Genomic DNA, 20,655 nt, shown 5'->3' with positions numbered 1-20,655 from the left:
CAACACGGCCACGTTCAGGCCGCAGGGGCACTAATTCAACCTCCCTGCACTTCCTTCTGTCCAGGTTTGCCAGTGATGCCCACTTCTCTCCAGAATAACCTTGCACGCTCCCCAATGCTACTGGGAGGCGTGCTTTCAGACACTGCTGCTTCATCCTTGTCTGTTGCTGACGAGCACCCGGGCCCAAGGACAGAAGGACGCCACCGAGATGCCAGAGGGAAGGTAAGGGAGCAGGGGTTCTTTGGAGAGAACCTGGGCTTCGCTCAATTCTCATGGACCAGCAGCACTTTTCAGTCGGATGCCGCCTCCTCTCACTCACCCTTCTTCCAAACTCTCCTTTCAACCGGTTGCTGACTTAGCTGCGTGGAAGCTACTTTGATGGGAAGCTCGTCTACTATTTAAAGAAAGCAGGGCCCCCTGCCATGCTGAGCAGAGTGACCCACCCTGGTGGGTATCTTCAAATGGAGCCAAGTAGAAAATTAATACTATTTTCATGGTCTGCCGGTATATTTACAAAACACCCGCCTCCCACTGAAAGCTTGCTAACTCAACGAAAAAGGCACCAAAATGACCCGAAATCTGTTTTAGGAAAGAGGCTTAATTTGGGTTCTTCAAGTATACAGAAGAGAATAGCAAACCTCCTTTCAGCTGTATCATTTGTTCGATTATGCTTTTTTTGTTAAAAATATGTAACATATCTTATTAAACATGTTATCAATCAACTCAAAAAATGAAAGCTATGAACCACCCACTCTGGACCACGCAAAAGTTCTCCCGCTCCACCATCCTTGCTGCTGGCAGAAGGGCGGGGAGGTGAAGAATGGGACTTGTGTTTACAGAGACAATGACATGGAGCAGAGAAAAGAGTTACAGAGTGCCAGTAATCAAATCTGAATATGGCGCTGGGTTGGAAAACCAAATCAAAGCAAACCCTTATCAACAAATCCCCACGGAACCAGACCATGAGAAGGCACGGCTACCATCTGGGCCTCCGTGAGGAACAAAAGGATCACCACCTGCTCCCTCGGCGAGTCACCGGTACATTCTCAAGGACGGTGCAGTTCTCGTGTGTGAGAGACCAGGAAAATTAGGGAGAGAATTAGATGAGGTTAAAATGACAGCTGACGGATAACACAGAGCCATAGGAGATAAACTGTCAAATGGCCCCGTTTGGCACTTTGGGGTTTCATGTGAAAATGACTTCAGGAAACCTTTCTCCAGGTGGCAATTAACATTTTAACTCAAGCTCCCCCAAGGGAAAGGGAAATTTCAGGAAGGGGAGGGGATGCTTCCCTAGCACAGGGCACTCAATCCGCAGGTGCTGAGTGAGAGAAGGCAGAAACCCACGCCCACGACTCCATCCTGAGTGCCTCCTGAGCCACTAGGACATCTCTGCTGCGTCCACCACAGTCACCTGCTTTGCCCGACTGTCTTTCCAGCAGGACTGTGGACTCCAGCAGCAAAGCCAGGGTGCTGACGTGTATTAAGCACTTACTGTATGCTTTACATGAATTAGCTCACAATCCTCTGCAGGTACGAGCTATCCTGTCCCGGGTGAGAGACGGGGAGGGAGAAGTTCAGGGAGGCTGATGACCTGGCCAAGGTCACGGCCTGGCAGTGGCAGAGCCGGGATGCACATGCCGGCCCGACTCCTGGGCCGTGCTTGGCACCACAGCGCCCCTTCTGCGGCAAGAGCCTGGTCAGCTCTAAACTCTTGGCATGCAGCTGGCGGCCATCGTTACCTGTAAGAGGCGAGCAGACCACCGTAGGGTTTGCTGGCCTCAAACCACTTTACGGCGAGGCTGGAAACACAGTCCTGCACTGCGGGCCAGCTTTTCCAGTCACCAGTTGCGTTAAACCTCCCTGCGCCTTGGTGTCACCCGGGGACACAGGGATGGAACCTCTTACCGCTCGGAAGCATCCTGAGGATCCAGTGGGACCAACAGTGTAAAGCCCCAAGGGCAGTCTCTAATGTGGTATTCTTTCATTCATTCAAATATTTCACCAACCACCTATGTGACCTTCAGCCCCCAAAGCCTCCTATGCAGGAGAGGGCAGAGCCAGGGGTGGTGGAGCCAGCCACGCAAGGTTCCAGGCCAGGTTAAGTGACAGCGGCCGAGAGGTAATCACTTGGGTAGTTTCACAAGCAGAATGTTTACCCAGAGTCCAGCCTGGGAGAAACCACTGTCCTCTGTCTTGTCATTGGATTTGACTGGTACCAAGTTTCCTTTTCCTTTTCCTTAATGGTTTAACAAATCTCCATCGCAGCTCTGTTTTTCCCATTCCTGAGCCTGAGGTCTAAAGGTTCTCTATTACTTTCGGCCAGGAAGTCCAGCAAAGCCAAATGGAGCAGGCCTGCAGAGATCAGGACAGGGTTCTGTCTCTCTGTGTTTCCTGCCCCAGCTACGATGGTCCTTGCCAGAGTTACATCATAAATCAGAACGTGCTGGGGCCCAGTCAAGATGCACAGGCGGAGCCTGGTCATCCATAAAGAGACACCTCCACACACATTGCCCAGGTCTCCGCGCGGATCTGAAAGCCCTCAGGTCAGCCAGAGAGCAGATTCCTGAGCCAAATCAAGGTTAAAAAAAAAAAAAAATCTCAGCTTCTAGAAAGTCCAGGGACAGCAGAAAAGTGCCCTAGGCAATGTCAAGCGGGCACGATGATACAGAGAGGTGGTCTTTACCAAAGAAGCAAAAGGAAGGGTCAAGCCCGTGTGTGTGTGTGAATGCACCCAGAGAGCCTTCGCTAAAGCTGCAAAGGAAACAAAAATAAACCAACAGGATAAAAGGAAGGCTGTTGCATGAGGGAGAACTTTTGCTCCAGTTTTTTTTTTTTTTTTTTTAAAAGAGAGAGAGAGAAGAAAAGAAAAAGAAAGCACACACTGAAATGATCTAAAGCTGCCTATAAATATTTGGAAACATCAAAGGCGGTCCTGTTAAATTAAAAATGCTGTCACACAGATAGGAACTAGCCTCCAGCGCTCTGCCAGCTTCAACATGTGAGCCTGTGATCTGAGGAGCGAGGGCTCAGCTCCTCGAGAAATCTGATTCACTAAAGAAAAAAGTGAACGAGCAGTTGAGTTTTAATAAGGGCATTAAATACCTTAGGAATGAGCTAATTAGAGTTTAACTCTTTCAAGATTGTCCGAGCTCTTAAGAATGCTGTAAAGTGAGCTCCCTCCAGAATCTAGTTAAATCGGTCTCGAAACCTGCAGTGTAAAAGAAAAGTATTAAAATAGCACCTTAGGACTTCAAAGCTGGTAAATCCCACCAGGTCCCCAGCAGAGGCCGAGGGAAAGGAAGGGAGGAGGCTGGCTCAGAATGGTTTTCAAGGTGAGGTTAGGTTGCTTGCTTATTTAGAGCCTGTTTTCCCCCACCCTACCCCCCGACCCCTGACCAGGTAAGGACGAGTTCACCTCCTAATACCAAATGCGTTCTTCCTGCCCTGTGAGCGGGCCCTTCACCTAAGTCCTTCTTCGTGTCCTGACCCCACTCTCATGCCTTGCGAGAAATGACGGCCGAGCCCCCCAGTCACCCAGCAATTTCCCAACACACATTCAGAGTCAGGATCCTAAAGAATTCCCCATTAGTGAAGTCCCCATCAGGACAGCAGGTCCTTTCAGGAGCAAGATTCTCTGGACTTGAAGTAGAAAGAAGCAGTACCTCTTGGAGAATGCAGAGAGAAAACACACCTGCACGGAAGAGAAAGGGGCATCTTTCCATCACCCTGTCTCAGGAATGTGGGAGAAGGGGGCAGGCTGAGGTGGAGACTACCGTCTCCATTCAAGGAGAGGAATGCACTGCCCGGTCTTGGCAAAGGGGATGGGGGGAGTTATTTTAAAAAAAAACAAAAACCCACAATGCACTCTGGTCATTCCCATTTTTAGAAAAAAGTCCAAGTGCCTAACTTGGGGGCTTAAGATTAGTAAAGTATTTGCTTTGGCATAATCGCACACCGGACCAAAACAAGCGTGGAAGTCACTTGTGCCTGCCGCAGGTCCCACGTAATAGGCCTCGAGAGCATGGCCTGAGCGCATCACAACATCCCACGGGCCCTGGCTGGATCCAGAGCAGCCACCACCCCGCTTCCCTGCGGAGCAGCCGTGCCTGCAGGCATGTCAAGTGGCCTCAGGGACAAGGGGCAGGCTGGTCTAGAAGCCTCGCTTCCTGTGCACTGGACTTGAAATTCACATGTACGCAGGCCTGTGGGTGTGTGTGTGTGAACACAGGCCCAAGTGACTGAGCTCGGAGCCTGGATGGTGACCGAGCTGTGGGGCCGAGCCTTGAGCAGATGGAACTGCAGCAGAGCTTCCCCATCCCCCAGGACACAGCGCTGAAAGAGGGCCCCGGGTATCCTCGAGGCATTGAACACCCCGGCCCCTCGCAGACTCTCCCAGGACAGAAGAGCCACCGGTGCAAGCGGTCAGGCACTGAGTGTGTTGGGAAATTATTCCTATGGTATGGTCGCATCTCCGGTCGATGACTAGCATCTCTGGATTCTTTAACCTTGATCAACGATGACTTCAAAGTAAAAAGTTTCAACCACTTGGGGAAGACACCGTGAGTGTTAGTATATGTGAGGAGCATTATGCAAGTATGCACATTACTTTCTTCATCGTCGTTCTTTCATCACTAGAGCAAAGCGCATGTTGTAACTCAACTCCATTTTACAGGTGAGGAAGCTGAGACCCAGAGAGGCACGGTCACCTTTCTACAGCAGGTAACTGGCAGGGTCGGGTGCCAAGCCTGGGCAGTCTGCTCTGCTGCCTCTCATATCAGCAAAGGAAATCCAGAACCACCAACATCTGCATACGTTTTAAGGAAGCCGCTAAGTCCTGCGTAGCAAAGGTGCAGACTAAGGCTAACAGTCACACCAATGCCCCAAGACCCAGAGGAGCCGTCCCAACTCCTGAAATATGGCTGGCTCAAGGTTATAACACAGAACCGAAGAGAACTCATACCCAAATCAGGTGATAGGCCGAAAGGTAATTTTTAAGTTGGTTCCTAGGAAAGCATGTGTATCTTATCCCATAAAATGGGGTGCCATTTCTGCTCCACGGAAGGCCTCTCCGTTTAACTGGAACACACCCAAGGCCTGAGGACCCCACTCCAGGCAGCCCAAAGCAAAACAGCAGACAAAGCAGATGTTAAAAATCCCTGTACTAAACTCCTGACTCACTTTGGGATCTTGTTTCCTAACTTTACACTCAATTCTGACAAACATGGCTCCCTGGTTTTCTAGGAATGGACTTCAGAAAGCAGGGGGGCGCAAATCGCATTTGCTGAGAGAGAAGCCTTGTGGGGGAGGAGGGCGCGAATTTACAGACAGGGGCCTCACGACTGCACAACTCCAGGGGGCGCTGTCCACTCCTGGAGTCATGCTGGATCCACGTTAGGGCAAAGAGATGCCAGGTATCTTGAGGAAGGGGCAGCTTTCCCTCATTCATACAAAGGGACACTGTGAATCAGAGTGGGTAAATGTCAAAAGGTCAAGCCCCCAGCCCTGCCCTGAAGACAAGAGCAATCCACTGGAGAGTCATACCGGCGACCCTGAGTCAGCAAGCGACGATGACACATGTGGTCACATCCCCTTTTGCAGCAGTACGTCTCCATTCAGAGGGGTGGGGGCGGGCCCTCTAACCACGAGGCCACCTGAGCTGTTGACGCTGCCGCAGCCCAGCCTCCAGGGACTCGGGTCTCCTTCTGCAGAGCGGCGCTAGTTCCGAGGACGCTGCCCTGGCGTCCCATCCCATCCTAACCATCGGGACCTCCCATCGAGCTTACTGGGCCTGATCAATCCCCTTCCCAATGTTTCACTGAACAACACCAAGCACCACAGAATTAATTCCACATCATTTGCAAAGGGGCAGACAGCATCCCAGGGCTGGGTGGCAGAGACCACTCCTCTCCCTGGCCCAGCTCTGAACGCCCAACCTTGAGAGCTGGACATCCTGAGATCCCACTTCTGGGCAGGGGGGTGGCACCTGCCACCATGGTCTCTGCTGAATATACAGGATCAGAGAAGGGAGAGGATAAGCCTTCCTGAAATGGGGAGCAGGGAGGAATGAGGATGAGGAGCTCGGGGACGGGGAGTCCCTTATCCATCCCGCCTCATGTTCTTTCCCTTTCCCTCCCCCCATCACCCCCATTGGATCAGAGATACCAGAGGGCAAAGGATGTTGGCAGGAGGTGGGAGGGAGGGATCTGTAAATTTTAAGAGACTGAAGAGTCCCTATTTACCCTGCAGCAAGTAGGGGAGACGGGCTTCCCAGGTGGCTCAGACAGTAAAGAATCTGCTTGCCACAGCAGGAGAAACGGGTTCGATCCCTGGGTCGAGAAGATCCCCTGGAGAAGGGAATGGCAACCCACTCCAGTATTCTTGCCTGGAGAATCCCACAGGCAGAGGAGCCTGGTGGGCTACAGTCCATGGAGTCACCAAGAGTCGGACACGACTGAGCATACAAATACACATGTGTGCGCACACACATACACAAGTAGGGAAGACACATACCTGAACTTTGACAAGTTTGCAAGAGGGCAATTAAAACAGCCTTGCATAATTAAGAAAATTAACTACTGTTACCTGAGCATGTAGTAAGAACTCTAGGGTTTTCTACATCTTCTCGTAGGAGCACATAACAGGGAATCATTTCACTTGGAATATTCGAAACTATTCTTACCCCCCATCCCATTGCTGTTTCAGAGCCTCCCCCTTCCAAAAACAAGGTTGGCATGGCAACCAGAGCACCAGTCACTGTGGTCCCTAACCACATCCGCCAGGGCCTGGCGTGCTGAGGCGTGTGCCAGCTCTGTTGTCTGAAGGGCACTCCTGGCCACAGCACGCAGCGAGCTATAATCAAGTCAGAAACCGCCGCATTCGTATAGAACTCGGCTCCACATAAATATTCATTAAATGTGAAAACCTATGGTGATGCAATGTTGAGACTGCAAATTTAAACACAAGAGTCAGGAAATGCAAAAATTACCACTGCCACTGGAACCTGAATCACCCAGACGGCACATTTAATGCCAAGCAAGTTTGTGTGTGTCCTAGAGATTTAAACCCAGTAACACCAAAGCTTCAGAACTACACGTTGGCCGCTCACTTAACTCCCTGGGTGAGGCTGACGCTTACCTGAGGGGCCTCGGAACATTTCTGGAGTGGACATGCCATGAAAAGGCGTGACTAGCCTCCAGTACAAGTGAAAGATAACATATCACAGATAGACTCTGAACTATTTCTGAAGGTCCCAGCACCCATATAATAGCCACTGTTCCACAAAAAAACAATAACCGAAAAACCTCAACATGCCAACGTGTACACAACAAGCAATAACTTAATAATTCCCAAATGTGTACAGTGGGCTGCTTAAAGACTAGAAAATCATGTTCTTTGAACTGAAACTCTAATTCCTTCCACTCGTAGTCTGCTGGCCTCTCTGACATTTATTATTTGGCTGTGCTGGGTCTTGGTTGCAGCACTCAGGACCTTTGATCTTCACTGCGGCATGTGAACTCTTAATTGCAGCATGTGGGATCCAGCTCCCTGACCAGGGATTGAACCCGGGCCCCCTGCACTGGGAGCATGCAGTCTTAGCCAGGGGACCACCAGGGGAAGCAGTCCCTGCCGGTCTCTTTAGAGCACTACTGTCGTCCTCTAAAGCTGCTTCCCGGACTTCCCTGCTGGGGCAGTGGATTAGAGTCCCCCTGCCAATGCAGGGGCCATGGGTTCGATCCCTGGTCTGGGAAGAGTCCACAAGCCACAGAGCAACTAAGCCTGTGGGCCACCACCACTGAGCCTGCATTCCAGAGCCCAGGCTCCGCAACGACAGAAGCCAGAGCAGGGGTCTCCCTGGTGGCTCAGCGGTAAAGAGCCCGCCTGCCAATGCAAGAGACACAGGTTTGAGCCCTGGTCCAGAAAGATCCCACGTGGCTCAGAGCAGCTGAGCCCATGGGCCACGGCTACTGAGTCTGTGCTCTAGCGCCCGGGAGCTGCCACTACTGCAGCCTCCATGCTCTAGAGTCTGTGCTCCACAGCAAGAGAGGCCGCCGCAAGGAGAAGCCCAAGCACTGAGACTGGAGAGGAGGCCCCACTCCCCGCAACCAGGGAAAGGCCCATGCAGTGATGAGACCCAGCACAGCCCAAGTGGATCAATAAATAAAGAAAATATTTTTTAAGAAAAGAAGCCACAGCGATGAGAAGTGTGCACACCGCAAGTAGAGAGTAGGCCCCGCTCACCCCAACTGGAGAAAGCCCGTGTACAGCGACAAAGACACAGTGCAAACAAAAATTAATAAATAAATTTTGAAAAGTGAAATAAAGCTGCTTTCCATCCAGCATCTAAACACAGCCTCAGCCAGAACTTCCAAGGCCAGAGGGGGGGCAGTGCGCGGGGAGCAGGGAGTTGACAACACAGAGCAAATGTGAGTTAAGAACGGGTCCTTCTGGGGCTACATGTAACTTTCACTATCTCCCCAAACACGAGCTTTCTAAGTGACACCAAAATATTGCACGTTTTTTAAAAGAAACATACTCCCTAAAAGTCTAGGCTGAGCTGTCTCTTGTTCAGCATGCTCCGAACACTGCACCCAGGCAGCCTCGCCAGCCGGGAAGGAGCTAGATGGTGCTACGGCCTTACCCCTCATCCTTTTTCCAGGCCCAGAGAACAGAAGCAAGGGGAAATTACTTTGAGAATCTGGTCCACCCCAACTACTTGGAATAGCCCTAGGACACACCCACGTCTTGTGAACGGTTTCTCCAATCACAGAAAGCTCTCCCTCAAAAAGCCAAGTCTTGTTTTTGGTGGTGGGGGGGCGGGGGCTCCACTAACATCTCCACCTCTACCATATCCCTAAGTATCATGATCTAGAATTTCAGTTCAGTAAATATTTAAGAGCTTTACTGCAGGGCAACAGGGGGGGGATGAGGAAGTCACAAGCCTTCTCTGCTGGGAGCCGTGACTTTGTGGGGGAAAAAGAAATAGTACGGTATGGAAGATCAGCTGAGGAGTGAAAAATGGAATGCTCGGGTAGAAGGAACCCACCAGCAGAATTTTGGAATGCCTGATGGGAATGGCTGGAAGTCTGACCACATGTGAAAGCAGTGGGGAGAAGGGAAAGTGGAGTAGGGGGCAAAGGTGGGGGTTGGGAATGTACAAGCCGCAGGTCACAGAGTGCCAGAAGCCCAGGACCTATTCGGGAAATAAAAGCAGGAACACCCAGGACACAGGCCCGCATCCCAGGCCAGCTCTGCGCTCAGCAAACAAAGGGATAGTGCTGAAAGATTCTGATGGAGGCAAGGACAAGCTCAGCGGTTACTTGGGAAAGATGAGGCGGAGGGGAAGAGCTGCTGGGGGAGGCAGACCAAGGCAGGGAGATGCTGAGGCGGCATCTGATGACGCGAAGGGGCAAGGTCAGCAGGGAGGGAGCAAGGGCACCATTTCCTCTGACTTGGCTACAAGCTACCTCGATTTACATTTTGCAAACAGCTTTGCAAGTCACGCTTGCAACATTCTTTACATGCCATCAGCCACCTGCCTACCACCTACTCCAAGACTGAGGCACTTTCTGAAATGATGCCAAGCCTCCGGGTACCTAGTGGTGGTTCCAAAAATCGCATAAAGGTGCTGAACACACCAATGTCGAAGGCACTTAAGTAAAATTAGGTATAAAGAAATGCCTTCGACATCAAGTGTGGGACAAGCCTTGGCAGCTGGGACAACCTGAATGGCAGATGGCCCTCTGAGGAGAATCCAGGGAAGGCGCTCTGAGCTGGGAGGACAAAACCAGGAATACGGGCGAAAGTTCAAGGTGGGGGGCGTACCCTAAAAGCGCGTGGAAAGTTTGCTGGAACCCGAGCATCAGAGAAGGATGCTGCTCCAGGGAGACCAGCAGCTGGATCAATGAGACTTGAGTTCTAACCCCAGCTCCTCCTGCCACCAAAGGCTCGAGGCCCTTGCCCACAGCACCCTCGTTGTAAAAGATCGGGGCCATGGCATTCCAGGGTGCCCTCTGGTTCAAACAGGAGCTCTCATAGTCAAAAGAAACCAAGGAGCAGAAAGAGAGAAAGGACAAAGATGGTGATGAAGGTGTGCGCCAAAGGCTCCAGGGAACAGAAGCACCTTGTCAACGGAGAACACCACTCTGGTCAGGGGGGGACATCCCTCGTGGTCCAGTGGCCAAGACTCTGTGCTCCAATGCAGGGGGTGCAGGTTCAACCCCTGGTCAGGGAACTAAGATCCCTCATGCCACGTGGGGCAGCCAAAAAGAGCAGCAACAAACAAGAACGCTCTGGTCACGCCAGGGCCACCACGGCCCTCCCCGGGAGCACAACCTGAGGCTCACAGGGTGCAGTGAAGTGTCATAAGTCACTAACGGCCCGGCTGTCTGACACACAGATGGCAGGGGAAAGACAACGGAGACTTGCCAAGCGTAGCTTAAAAGCTTTCAGCTCCAGAACTTCCAGCGAGAGAAAGGATGGCAAACACCACTGCCCACGGGGGCCCCGGGCGCTGGTAGGCGCGGGATCATTACCCGTGAGCACGGCAAGCCGCCGCAATGCCTGGGAAGCTTGTAAACCGGGGCCTGAACCCCATCTGAAGAAGGCAGCTGCTGTCTCACTGGAGCAGGCTGTCGCCACGTGGGAATGTGGACCCGACACTGCCAGATCTTTTCGTTTTTCGAGAAGAGCCAAAGCTCCAGATTTTTATGTACAACCTCTAGATTTTTAACAGGGATCAAACGAAACAGCAGGAAGCCGTTTTCCGCCCGTGGGCCTGCTGTTTAGGGGCGCCCTGACAGTCTGGAGCTCGGCTCTAACGCACCTCTGCCTACCACACACTGACAGCAGCGCAGCTCTGAATGAGGGGACAGAGAGGGGGCGGGGCAGAGTGCATCCCAGGCATCAGCACCCTCCTGGGCCGCAACCTGCTGCCACCAGGTGTGCCCACCACGAGGCAGTCCCTTCCGTGAGGTCTTCTCTCGGCCTGCGCGTGGCCATCTGCCCGGCCAGACGCTGCGTCCCTGCCCAGAGCCCTAGGGCGCCTGCTCCCAGATCGGGCTCAGACACACCCGCCGGGGAGGGACCCACATACCACGCCAGGCACCTTCCCTTCGATGCTGACAGTCGCATCTCAGATCCTCCTGGCAGAGGGGGATAGCCAGTATTTTACTACTTACTAAGTGACAGGAATACACAGGGCTTCCCTGGGGCTCACGTGGTAAAGAATCTGCCTGCAATGCAGGAGAACTGGGTTCGATTCCTGGGTGGGGAAGATCCCCTGGAGAAGGAAATGGCAACCCACTCCAGTATTCTTGCCTGGAGAATCCCATGGACAGAGGAGCCTGGTGGGCTACACTCCACGGGATCGCAGAGTCTGACACAACTGAGTGACCAACACACATACAGGAACACACAGGCTTTCACTTTTGTGAAGTTGTTTTCCAATGGGTTGTTGTTCAGTTGCTCAGTCATGTCCGACTCTTCACGACCCCATGGACTGCAACATGCCAGGCTTCCCTGTCCTTCGCCATCTCCCGGAGCTTGCTCAAACTCACGTCCATTGAGTTGGTGATGCCATCCAACCATCCCATCCTCTGTAGTCCCCTTCTCCCCCTGCCTTCAGTGGGTATGTTTGTTTTTAAGAAACTACCCGCTGTGAGCAGGGGTGCGTGGAAACATGAATGCCAATCTGGCTGGGGAATATAAACTAGCCCCGCTCTTTTGCAGGGGGAACTGGCCACACACGACAGGATCAGGGGAAGTGTTGATACCTCTCCACACAGGGGTCCCAATCCTAGAACTTGAGTCTGCGAAGATGACCAAAGGATTGAGAAAAAAAGCTCCCCATAGCATCACTTATAATAACGGAAAACAGACACTAGAAGTGTTTTGGAATATTTATTAGTAACAGGGAAATACTTAAGGTACACAGGTCATTAACACTATATAGTGTTTTTTCCAATTTTCTTAAAAATCTAAGTGCATGGGGGGAAAAAAAAGGAAAGGAAAGCTATCCCAAATCACAAAAGGTTAACAGAGTTTACGTGGAGGCAGTGGGACTGATTTTCTTTTTCATACTTTTCTTTATTTTCCAAGTATTCTACAATAAACATGTATGATTTTTATACTTAAAAAATAAATTACAGATGATCTGGTTTTTTAAAGGGAAATGCTGGCCCTGACGAGAGGTAATGTAAAATGAATCTATCCTAGCCTTTTTGCTGAAACCGTATCTAAGTACACCCAGGCCCTCAAGCAAGCGGGTCTCGAGGTTTGTCTTCAAGTGACCCAAGTTCAGGCCCAGCTCTGTGGCCCTGAGAAGCTTACTTACACTCTCAGCCCCGCTCTCCTCTGTGAAGTGCAGATAACTCAACGGCCCACTGTGCATGGAGAGATCACGAGAATGGCGTACGGCGGGCGCACAGAGCTGCTGCCTCTCTAGGCTGCGTCCACAGCAGGAACTCAAGAAACATCTGCTGACAAGCTAGTGCACTCGGTTTAAGTAAAAAAAAAAAAAAATCAAGTTTAAACTCTTACAGCACTGAAGGGTTACATGCACCTGATCGAGCACCACTCTTAACTCTCTCACTTTAAAAACGCAGCAGCTTCTGCACCAGGAGACCAGAAGCTCCCATTCCAACATACATTTCCCTGTGAAACTTCTAGAATCATCAGAGTCTGTCTTCACCAAATCGACTCTACACACTGAATTTCTAAACAATCATATCACACTGGCTGCTGGGGCGAGAAGGGGGTTAATGTCAAGTCTTACCACACATCTGAAGGGTAATAAAAATAAAATGCTCTCCCTTGAACCACAACAGGCCGGCTGATCTCATTCTCTTCACACTATCGTGAGTCAACAGAGCCGCTCAAAGTCAGAATTTCAAACATCTCATTCAAGCGGCAGATGGAACAAAGACCCTCTACTCTTTACAGCCTCCCCGTCCTGTTTGGCAGGTATAAAGGCACCTCTCTGCAGAGGGGTTATCAGCTTTTAAACTCAAAGGTAAGTAAAAACAAAACAAACAAAAAACTGAGCAGGAAAGGGCCAAAAGGCACAAATCCACATACTGTGTCATTACGCAGACGTGCGTCTTCAGAATGGGCTGCCCAGGCCTACTTGTCACCCCTGGGCCAGGTGCACCACTGGTTTTGCACAGCTGGGTCCCACCGGAGAGGGCCTGTGGTCAGCACGCCGGCCGCCTGCGGGCAGGGCCCGTGCCTCCCTCGTGCCCACCTGCTGCCTCGCCCCGCACAGGGTCAGGGGCACAAAGCAGCGGTGAACGCCGGCCCACTGCAGGAATGCAGACCCACGGGAGGTTTTAACCGCCAGGAGGACGGGATGAGCGGAGGGAAGCCACAGCTTCAGGTTCTGACCATCTTTGAAATCAAATTTCAGATCACAGGGAATGCGCAGACTGTGTAAATAAAGGAAGAAAGGGGATGAACACGGGACAGGGCCTCTTTGGGGAAAGCCACACAGGCTGTGAAAGGGCTCTGAAAAGCCAGCTACAGGAAGGAGGTGTGTCTCACTTCAGAGATCTCTTTAAATGCCAGAGCGCCACAGCCATTCCAACTTCCCCGAAGCCAGAAAACAGCGGACATGCCATCAAGCGACAGCGGCGCACTTCAAGCCACTGGTCCCTCTTCCCAAGCTTGGCGGATCAGCTCTTCATGGAAACAAACAAGGTGGAATGAGACTGTGTGATTGAAAAAAGAAAGAGAAAAGGGGAAGGAAGGAAGAAGGAGAGAAATCTCTAAGGTCAGAGGGTTTTCTCACTTGAAGTTACCGGCTCCTCTCTTGGTCCATCAGTCTGGGTTTATACTGACTCTAAATTCCACCATCAGTTCCCATAATCTCATCCCAAGCAGAAGCAAGTGCCAAGTGAAGCAGGCTTGTGAAAACAGAAATGGCTGGGAATCACACAGAGCTGGGTTTTCATCTGAGCCCTGCAACTGACCTGCTCAGCATCTTCCACGTGTGACCTTAGCTCCCTGGGCTTAGTTTCCTCATCTGAAAACCTGGGCCACCCCATTTCCCTCGTCCACTGAGTCTACGCTCAGGTGCTGTACCCAGTGTCTGGCATGCAAGAAACACAGGACCACAACCACCTATTTTTAAGAGCTCTGACAGAGGAAGACTGAGTGAAAACTTTAAATTAACGGAGAAAAGCAGCCACTTACACCCAGGGCGCAGCTTTACGAGATCTGGCTTTCCCCCGTCAGACGCCTGATCACTAAGGTCGCTTCCGAGTCGGCTCTCCCTGGCACACTCGGCCGAGGTACAGCTGAGGACGACAGAAAGGCCCAAACCCGGGAGCCAGGAGACCCAAAAAGTTCTCCAGGGTTATCCCAACCTCACCATGTGGTGCTGGCCCTTCACTTCTCTGGACCTCGGCCTCCTCATCTAACACATTAAAGGGCTGAGTCTGGGTTTTCAGATTATTGAAATGGATTTAAACGTCCTTTTTGTCATGAACTGCGAATCCGCATTCTCCAGACTTGTGCAACGCCATCAAAAAGCAAAGTTTTCATATGACATAATATTCAGGGTAATGATAATCCTGAATACCAAACTTTTACAGTTAAGCCCAGGGACACTGGGGCCTGGCCATGAACTGTTCCTCATGTGTCTGTCCATCCCTAACAGCTGTCCACATTAGGCCTCGCTCAATAATCGTGTTTTATCATGAAAAGAATGTCTTCAGACCTTCATGACGCCAGATGCCCTACCCCTGAACACACACGCACACACACGTGTGTCACGTCACACAGCCTGGGACGGCAACAGCAGTGGTTCCAACCAGAACCATCCTTCCCATCTAATCGAGCAAGTTTCTGTAAACAACCACCAACAAGGAAAGCTGATCCCAGAATGTATTAGCCAAAGCATATGAAGTGGTTCTCATCAATTCTCATAAAGATCCACCGCCTGCCTGGCGTCCACCCTGAATCCATCATTCATTCACTGAATACTGAGTGTCTGATAAGCAGCAGGTACTGGGGACCAGGGATGAACAAAAACAAACAGGCCTGTGCCCAGGTCCACGGAGAAGCAAGCAGTGAGGGGCTGCTTTCAAGGCGTTTCAACATTGACGGGTGCTCCATTTCATTTCCTAGTGAATACTGAAAAGACACACACACCAGCAGTCCACACTCCCACACTCTGCATTCAGAGCCTCATCTTCCTGCCTTTCACCATCTAAAGGCAGAAAATTCTTTTTTTAATTGAAGTATAATTGACCAAAAACATTATGTTAGTTCCAGGTATACAACATACTGATTTGATATTAAATGCAGAAAATTCTTGGAGTAACTATCTTTTCATTTCTCCCAAGGATAATGCATTTCACTACTACAGATAGATGAACTGGAGAGAAATTAATCCATTAGAGATAAAGGATGCCTTCAGAACTAAGGGCTCCACTGTGTGCGGAGACCCAGTCAGGAAGAATTATCATTTATCCACACAGATCTAAAGGAACAGCAATACAGTATCTGGTACAGAACAGGGCTTGAGTAGAAATCCATCAAGTGAACACGCTCGACAGAGACACATAAACCTGTAGACTTCTCAACGACTCTTGCTAGCCTGAGCCGCACATCACTGCCTTCAAATCCCCAGGGATGGATGACTTGACGAGTACTGGAGGACTGCTTCCCTTTTTCCTCTTGGAGAGGAGGGGCATCAGAGAACCCACCTTGGGGAAAAATTACACATCTTCTCAGGAAAATAAAAGTGCACATGCACGGGATTGTATGCATAATTTCAGGGGTTCACAGGCCATCTCTGGAAGTCTGTGACCCTCAGGTTAAGAACCCCTATTCTAGACTGTTAAAAATTAGACTTGAACAAACGTCAGTACCTAACCATCCAACTCCTATTTATTTAATGGTAATAGGAACAAAGGGGCCAGAGAGACCTGGGTTTCAACCCAAGTTTTATCATTTGCTAGCTATGTGAGGTTGCAGAAGTCAAATAGTCTTTCTCAGCCTCAGTTTCCTCATCTGTCAAATGGGTCAACAACAGTTGTTGATTCCATGTTAAAGACGTAGATGAGCAAACACATGACGAGCTTGGCATAGTGCCCTATACAAAATAAATGCTCCTAAAGAGAAGCCAGCATCACCCTCTCCAGTCCACAGGCTGCACACTTATCCTCACTCCCATCTTCATCTCCATTCAGAACTGTATTAGTAACTCCCATGGCATCTCAGGGAACGAGATAGAAAGTAAGAGCCCTAAAGAATTCACGAGGTCACAAAACACAGCCCTGATGTCTTCCCCTAAATCAAATGCTTGGTTTTAACCTATGAAGGCCCTTCTGACAAGACAGTCAGCAATCCCTTTTTGTGTAAATCCAGGTCAGCTGTCAGCACGCAATTGTTCTATTAGGTCAAGTCAATTTTTAGAGAGGCAGGCCTGTTAAGTTAACTTAAAATGGAGATGAAAAGAAAGTGTTTGATCAAATGCTAAACTGCAGAAACACACTGACAGGGAGACAAGGCAGAGGAATTAGTTTCCTAAAATTATTCTCTCTGATACCCTTAGTTAACATTGGCTATTTAAGGACCTCACTCAAGCCTTTCTGACCCACCACTCAGCTCTCCTCCCAGCCCTCGTGGCTAAAGGCACTGGCTTAGTTCTTAAATGTTCTCAGCAAGCTCTGTTTTCAAGACCATTCAACACTTAATCCAGGATACAGAGGCCGATTTTAAAGTTACACAAAACCTACCATTCAGATTTCTCCTACAAATGAATTTCTCAAGTGTTTCTAAATATTTGACTTCAAGGGTTGGGGGGAGAATACATTTCCATTTAAAACAATCTTTCACCTCTAGCTATGCAAATTTTCTTTGTTTGCTTAACCAATTCACATACCACTAGCCAGCGTTTAATTGGGTCTTTATTTAACATCACTAACCATGTGAGCTGAACAACCAAAGTCTGAAAGTTTCAGATAATGATCTCATTAATAGCAACAAATTGGTTCAAAGATGAAATATGTATCAATACATCTAAGAACCCTTTAAAGTTCCACACTTCAGAACTAAAGGAGAAGTGTAATTACTTCCTCCAGCGTTCACACTGTATGCTTGACACTTACAAACAGACGGGCTGTAATGCTGCATGAATAAATAAGATACTAAAAGTAGTGAACAACACTTCACAGCCACATATTGTTTCCACAACTTTCACAGACGAAGATGTCAAAAAAAAAAAAGAAAAAGGATCTCTCTTCTTTCAGTGCACAGTGATGACCTTGGGAAAGTTATTTAAGCCTAAAATGCACAAAGAGAGAATCAACACTCTTAGTGACTAATCCCAAGATTGTGGGTCTTTCTCACACTCCTCTCTCTTCCGCGCACACACACACTCACTCTCCTCTCTCTTTTACACACACACACACACACACACACACACACACACACACACACACACCCCTTCTTTACCAGGCCTCCTCCTACCCCAACCCATGCAGATGAATGAACAGGTATTCTAATTAGAGGTATCTGGGCAAACCAGACTGTGATAAGGTATCTACTCTATAAACAGACACAGACACATACTTTCATTGGATACAATACAGAGGGGGAAAAAAAATCAGTGATATAAACCAATTTCCTATCTTAGAATTCTTAAAGGAAAGAGTCTCTCAGACAGGTTCTTTTCTCCCCTAAAGCATGAAAAACAGTGCTACAGAATCCCCCGGCAACAAAACTAGTGCTGTAAGTGCTATGATTTAGGTTTAGTTAAAGGAAAATAAACTCCACTCCGAAGACCATAAAATATTAAATAGCAAATTATGCAAGAGTTTTTTTTTAAGACAGTAAATAGAAGGAGGCTTGAAAAGTTCAACAAGGGCACTTAGAAAATCTGATTAATCTGAAGCTGAAGAAACAACCAAGTTGTTTCTTCTACATTCTCATTTCTCACGCAAGATGTGACATTCTCTCTCTCGGCAGTCCTAAAACATCAGCGTCCCTTACAAAAACCTTCTTCGGGGCTGACAGGGGCCACATTAGTTCCTCCACTCAGGAGTATTCCAAGAACTAATAAAAGCATGCCAGCCTCTGTACACACACAGCCCTGGAAGCCACGCTGAGCTCCTTCTGGGCACACAGGTTCAGCAAGTAGGCCTCACAATAAAGTTATCAAAGATGTGGAGAACACTAAGAAATGACTACTCAGACAGCTCAGACAAACTCACCAGTGTTAATGCAGTTATAAGGGAATTAGGATACTTATTAGTGATTGCTTAACAGGTAAACTTATTAAATACCATTTAAGTCATTTTTCTTTACTTAGCAGTTGTTGACTTTTTTTTTGGCAAGGCTAATGGACTACAAAGGAGTTTGATAAGCACTTCAAAAACTTTCAAAAGAGAATAGATTCCTTCTGCCAAATTCACACAGTATCTCCCCACTCGCAAGGATAAAATAGTTACAAATGGTGTGTTTAAACTGCTAATTTTGTATTAAATGGCGAACCCAAGATTATCTCCAAAGCACTGCACTACTCATAATGGACAGCTTGCCAGACAACCTACCAGGGAGAAAGAGTACAAGTTAAAACACTGCAGATAAAAATCGCAAACTTCAAAAGTCTCCTTCAAAAAGTGAAGTGCCACGATTAAAACATCTTTTCTCTTAGAAAGCTGTAAATCAAACATTTTCTACAGGCATCAGGCCACAGTGAAAGCCTCAAAGAGAAACAAGAAGTCACAAGGAGCAGGCATTAAGATTCAAACTGTGCTTGAAGGCTGCAACTGAAAGAAAGGCTGCAGGAATCTTCAGCAGACCTTGGTCTCTAAAGCTTATAAATTAAAGACTATAATTATAACATTATCCCCCTAAAAAGTCCAAAAGCTTTTAACATATGTGTAGTCACAGAACTCAGACAACCTGTATTCCCCCCTTCTATCTGCCCTGCAGAAGTCTGAGACGGCGACCTAAGGAGGGACACACCTCTAAGGGCCAAGCCGCACCGCCCCCTGCCCTAACCCTGCAGAGTTTTCAGTCTGCACCAGGGGAGGGGAAATGAAAGGCTGCTTGCAGTTAATTCCATTCAGTCCCCCGCTCCTCATTCATAACTCATCCAAGAGTAAAGCGCACAAGGCCTCAAAGCTTGGAGCCCCTGCAGCCATCCCCTCACCCGCAAAAGGTTCAAAGACAAGCCAACCACTTCAAATCACTCCCATCCCAAGCACGCATATTCACCGCGTAAGTGCGCTGGCTGTCTACTAAGTCGATAAAATCACAGCCAAGGAAGCAGAAAGGCATCTACCCAGCTCACCATCTGCAGAGGCTTGGGCTCAGAGTCCCTCCTCCACAGAGCGGGGGTCTGCTGAAAGCTCGCTCTCCACCTCCCCTCCCCGCCGCCCCACTCCGCCAGCTTCCTTTGGAATGCACACCCCTTTCATTCGTAGCAAGGTGGAGGCCCTGTCAGCGAGCGACCCTTCTCCCGAGGTGCAGGCCCTCTGCACCAGTCCTTGGCCGAGGAGCGGGCAGGCTGCCTCCCTCCCACCCTCTCTGTAATCTGAGGCACGCAGCGAGGGCTGCTGCTCCGGCCACTCCGGGGCACCCGCGATCCCCACTCCGCCAGCTCCCGCTGCCTCTCCTCCTGCGGCTGCTGGTCCCGCGCCCCCGCGGGAGGGTGGGCGCCCAGGTGAGGCTGGCGGCAGGTTCCGGGGGAGCCCCTCGAACAAGCCTGGCTGCTCCCTCAAAGAACCTGCACGGGTGGGAAAGCACAGCCTGCGACCTGGAACCAGCCACCTCATCCTTCATCACTTGTCTCGCCGAAGTTGGCATTCAACAGGTAGTTCCCGGGACTTCCACCTGAGGTAAAAGCGAGCGCCCCGACAGCCTGAGGGGGCTGCCTCAGCGGGGGCGCCCGGACCCGGGGTCTCCCCTCCCGCGACCCACGGGAGGCCGAGCCCCCACGTGCGCTCGACCCCCACCCACGGCGGCGCCCTGGAGGCCGGCGTCCCGCCCGCCCGCCCGCCCGCCCGAGAGGGATGCCGCCGGCCTCCTCACCGCCCCTCCCGCCCGCCCGCCCGCCAGCCCGCGGCGGGGTCGGCGGGCGCAGCCCCCGGAGCCATCTTGTGGCGGCGGCGGCGCGGGGCCCGGGCGGCGGGCAGCTACCTGCACGATTTCGCCCTCCGCGCTGAGCGTGGCCCCGGCCCGCGAGAAGCGGCCCGTGAGGCCGGTGGTGTAGGTGGTGTAGTCGCCGCTCGGGCTCGACTCGAACAGCACCACCTCCACGAACGCCGTCTCCTTGGCCCGCGCCGTGCCGGGCCCCGCGGCCGCGAGCAACAGCCCGAGCAGCAGCGGCAGCGGCGGCGGCGGCGGCAGGCGGCGGCCGCGGGGGCCGCGGGGGCGGCGGCGGAGGCGGCGGCGGCGGCGGCCCGGGGCCCCTGGGCGCCCGCCCGAGCGCGGCCTCATGGTCCTGCGGCGGGAGGGCGCGGAGGGCGGGCGCGGCCGGGCATAGTCGCGGGCCGGTGGAGGACCGAGCGCGGGGGACGCCTCACAGCCCCATCGCGGCGGCGGCGGCGGCTTTGTGGGTCGCAGGCTCCGCTGGGCTCCCACGGCCGTCGCGCCGCGGCCCTTTCATCTGCTCCACGTGAGGGGTTATCCCCGCCCCGGCAA

General features: G+C 50.9%; 1 protein-coding gene across 1 annotated transcript in view; it reads right to left on the bottom strand.

Moving 5' to 3' along the window:
- ZNRF3 (zinc and ring finger 3) overlaps window positions 1-20,451 on the bottom strand; it is a 141,857-nt gene extending 121,406 nt beyond the window's left edge. The window contains exon 1 of the mRNA XM_052654892.1: window positions 20,152-20,451. Coding sequence (XP_052510852.1) covers window positions 20,152-20,451 — 300 coding nt within the window. The remainder of the gene's footprint in view (window positions 1-20,151) is intronic.
- Between the last annotated feature and the right edge of the window lie 204 nt (window positions 20,452-20,655).

This window comes from Budorcas taxicolor, chromosome 17, assembly GCF_023091745.1.
Source record: "Budorcas taxicolor isolate Tak-1 chromosome 17, Takin1.1, whole genome shotgun sequence".
In the NCBI taxonomy this organism is placed as follows: domain Eukaryota; kingdom Metazoa; phylum Chordata; class Mammalia; order Artiodactyla; family Bovidae; genus Budorcas; species Budorcas taxicolor.
The sequence above is the reverse complement of the archived record's forward strand: the minus strand, read 5'-3'. Positions and strand labels throughout refer to the sequence as shown.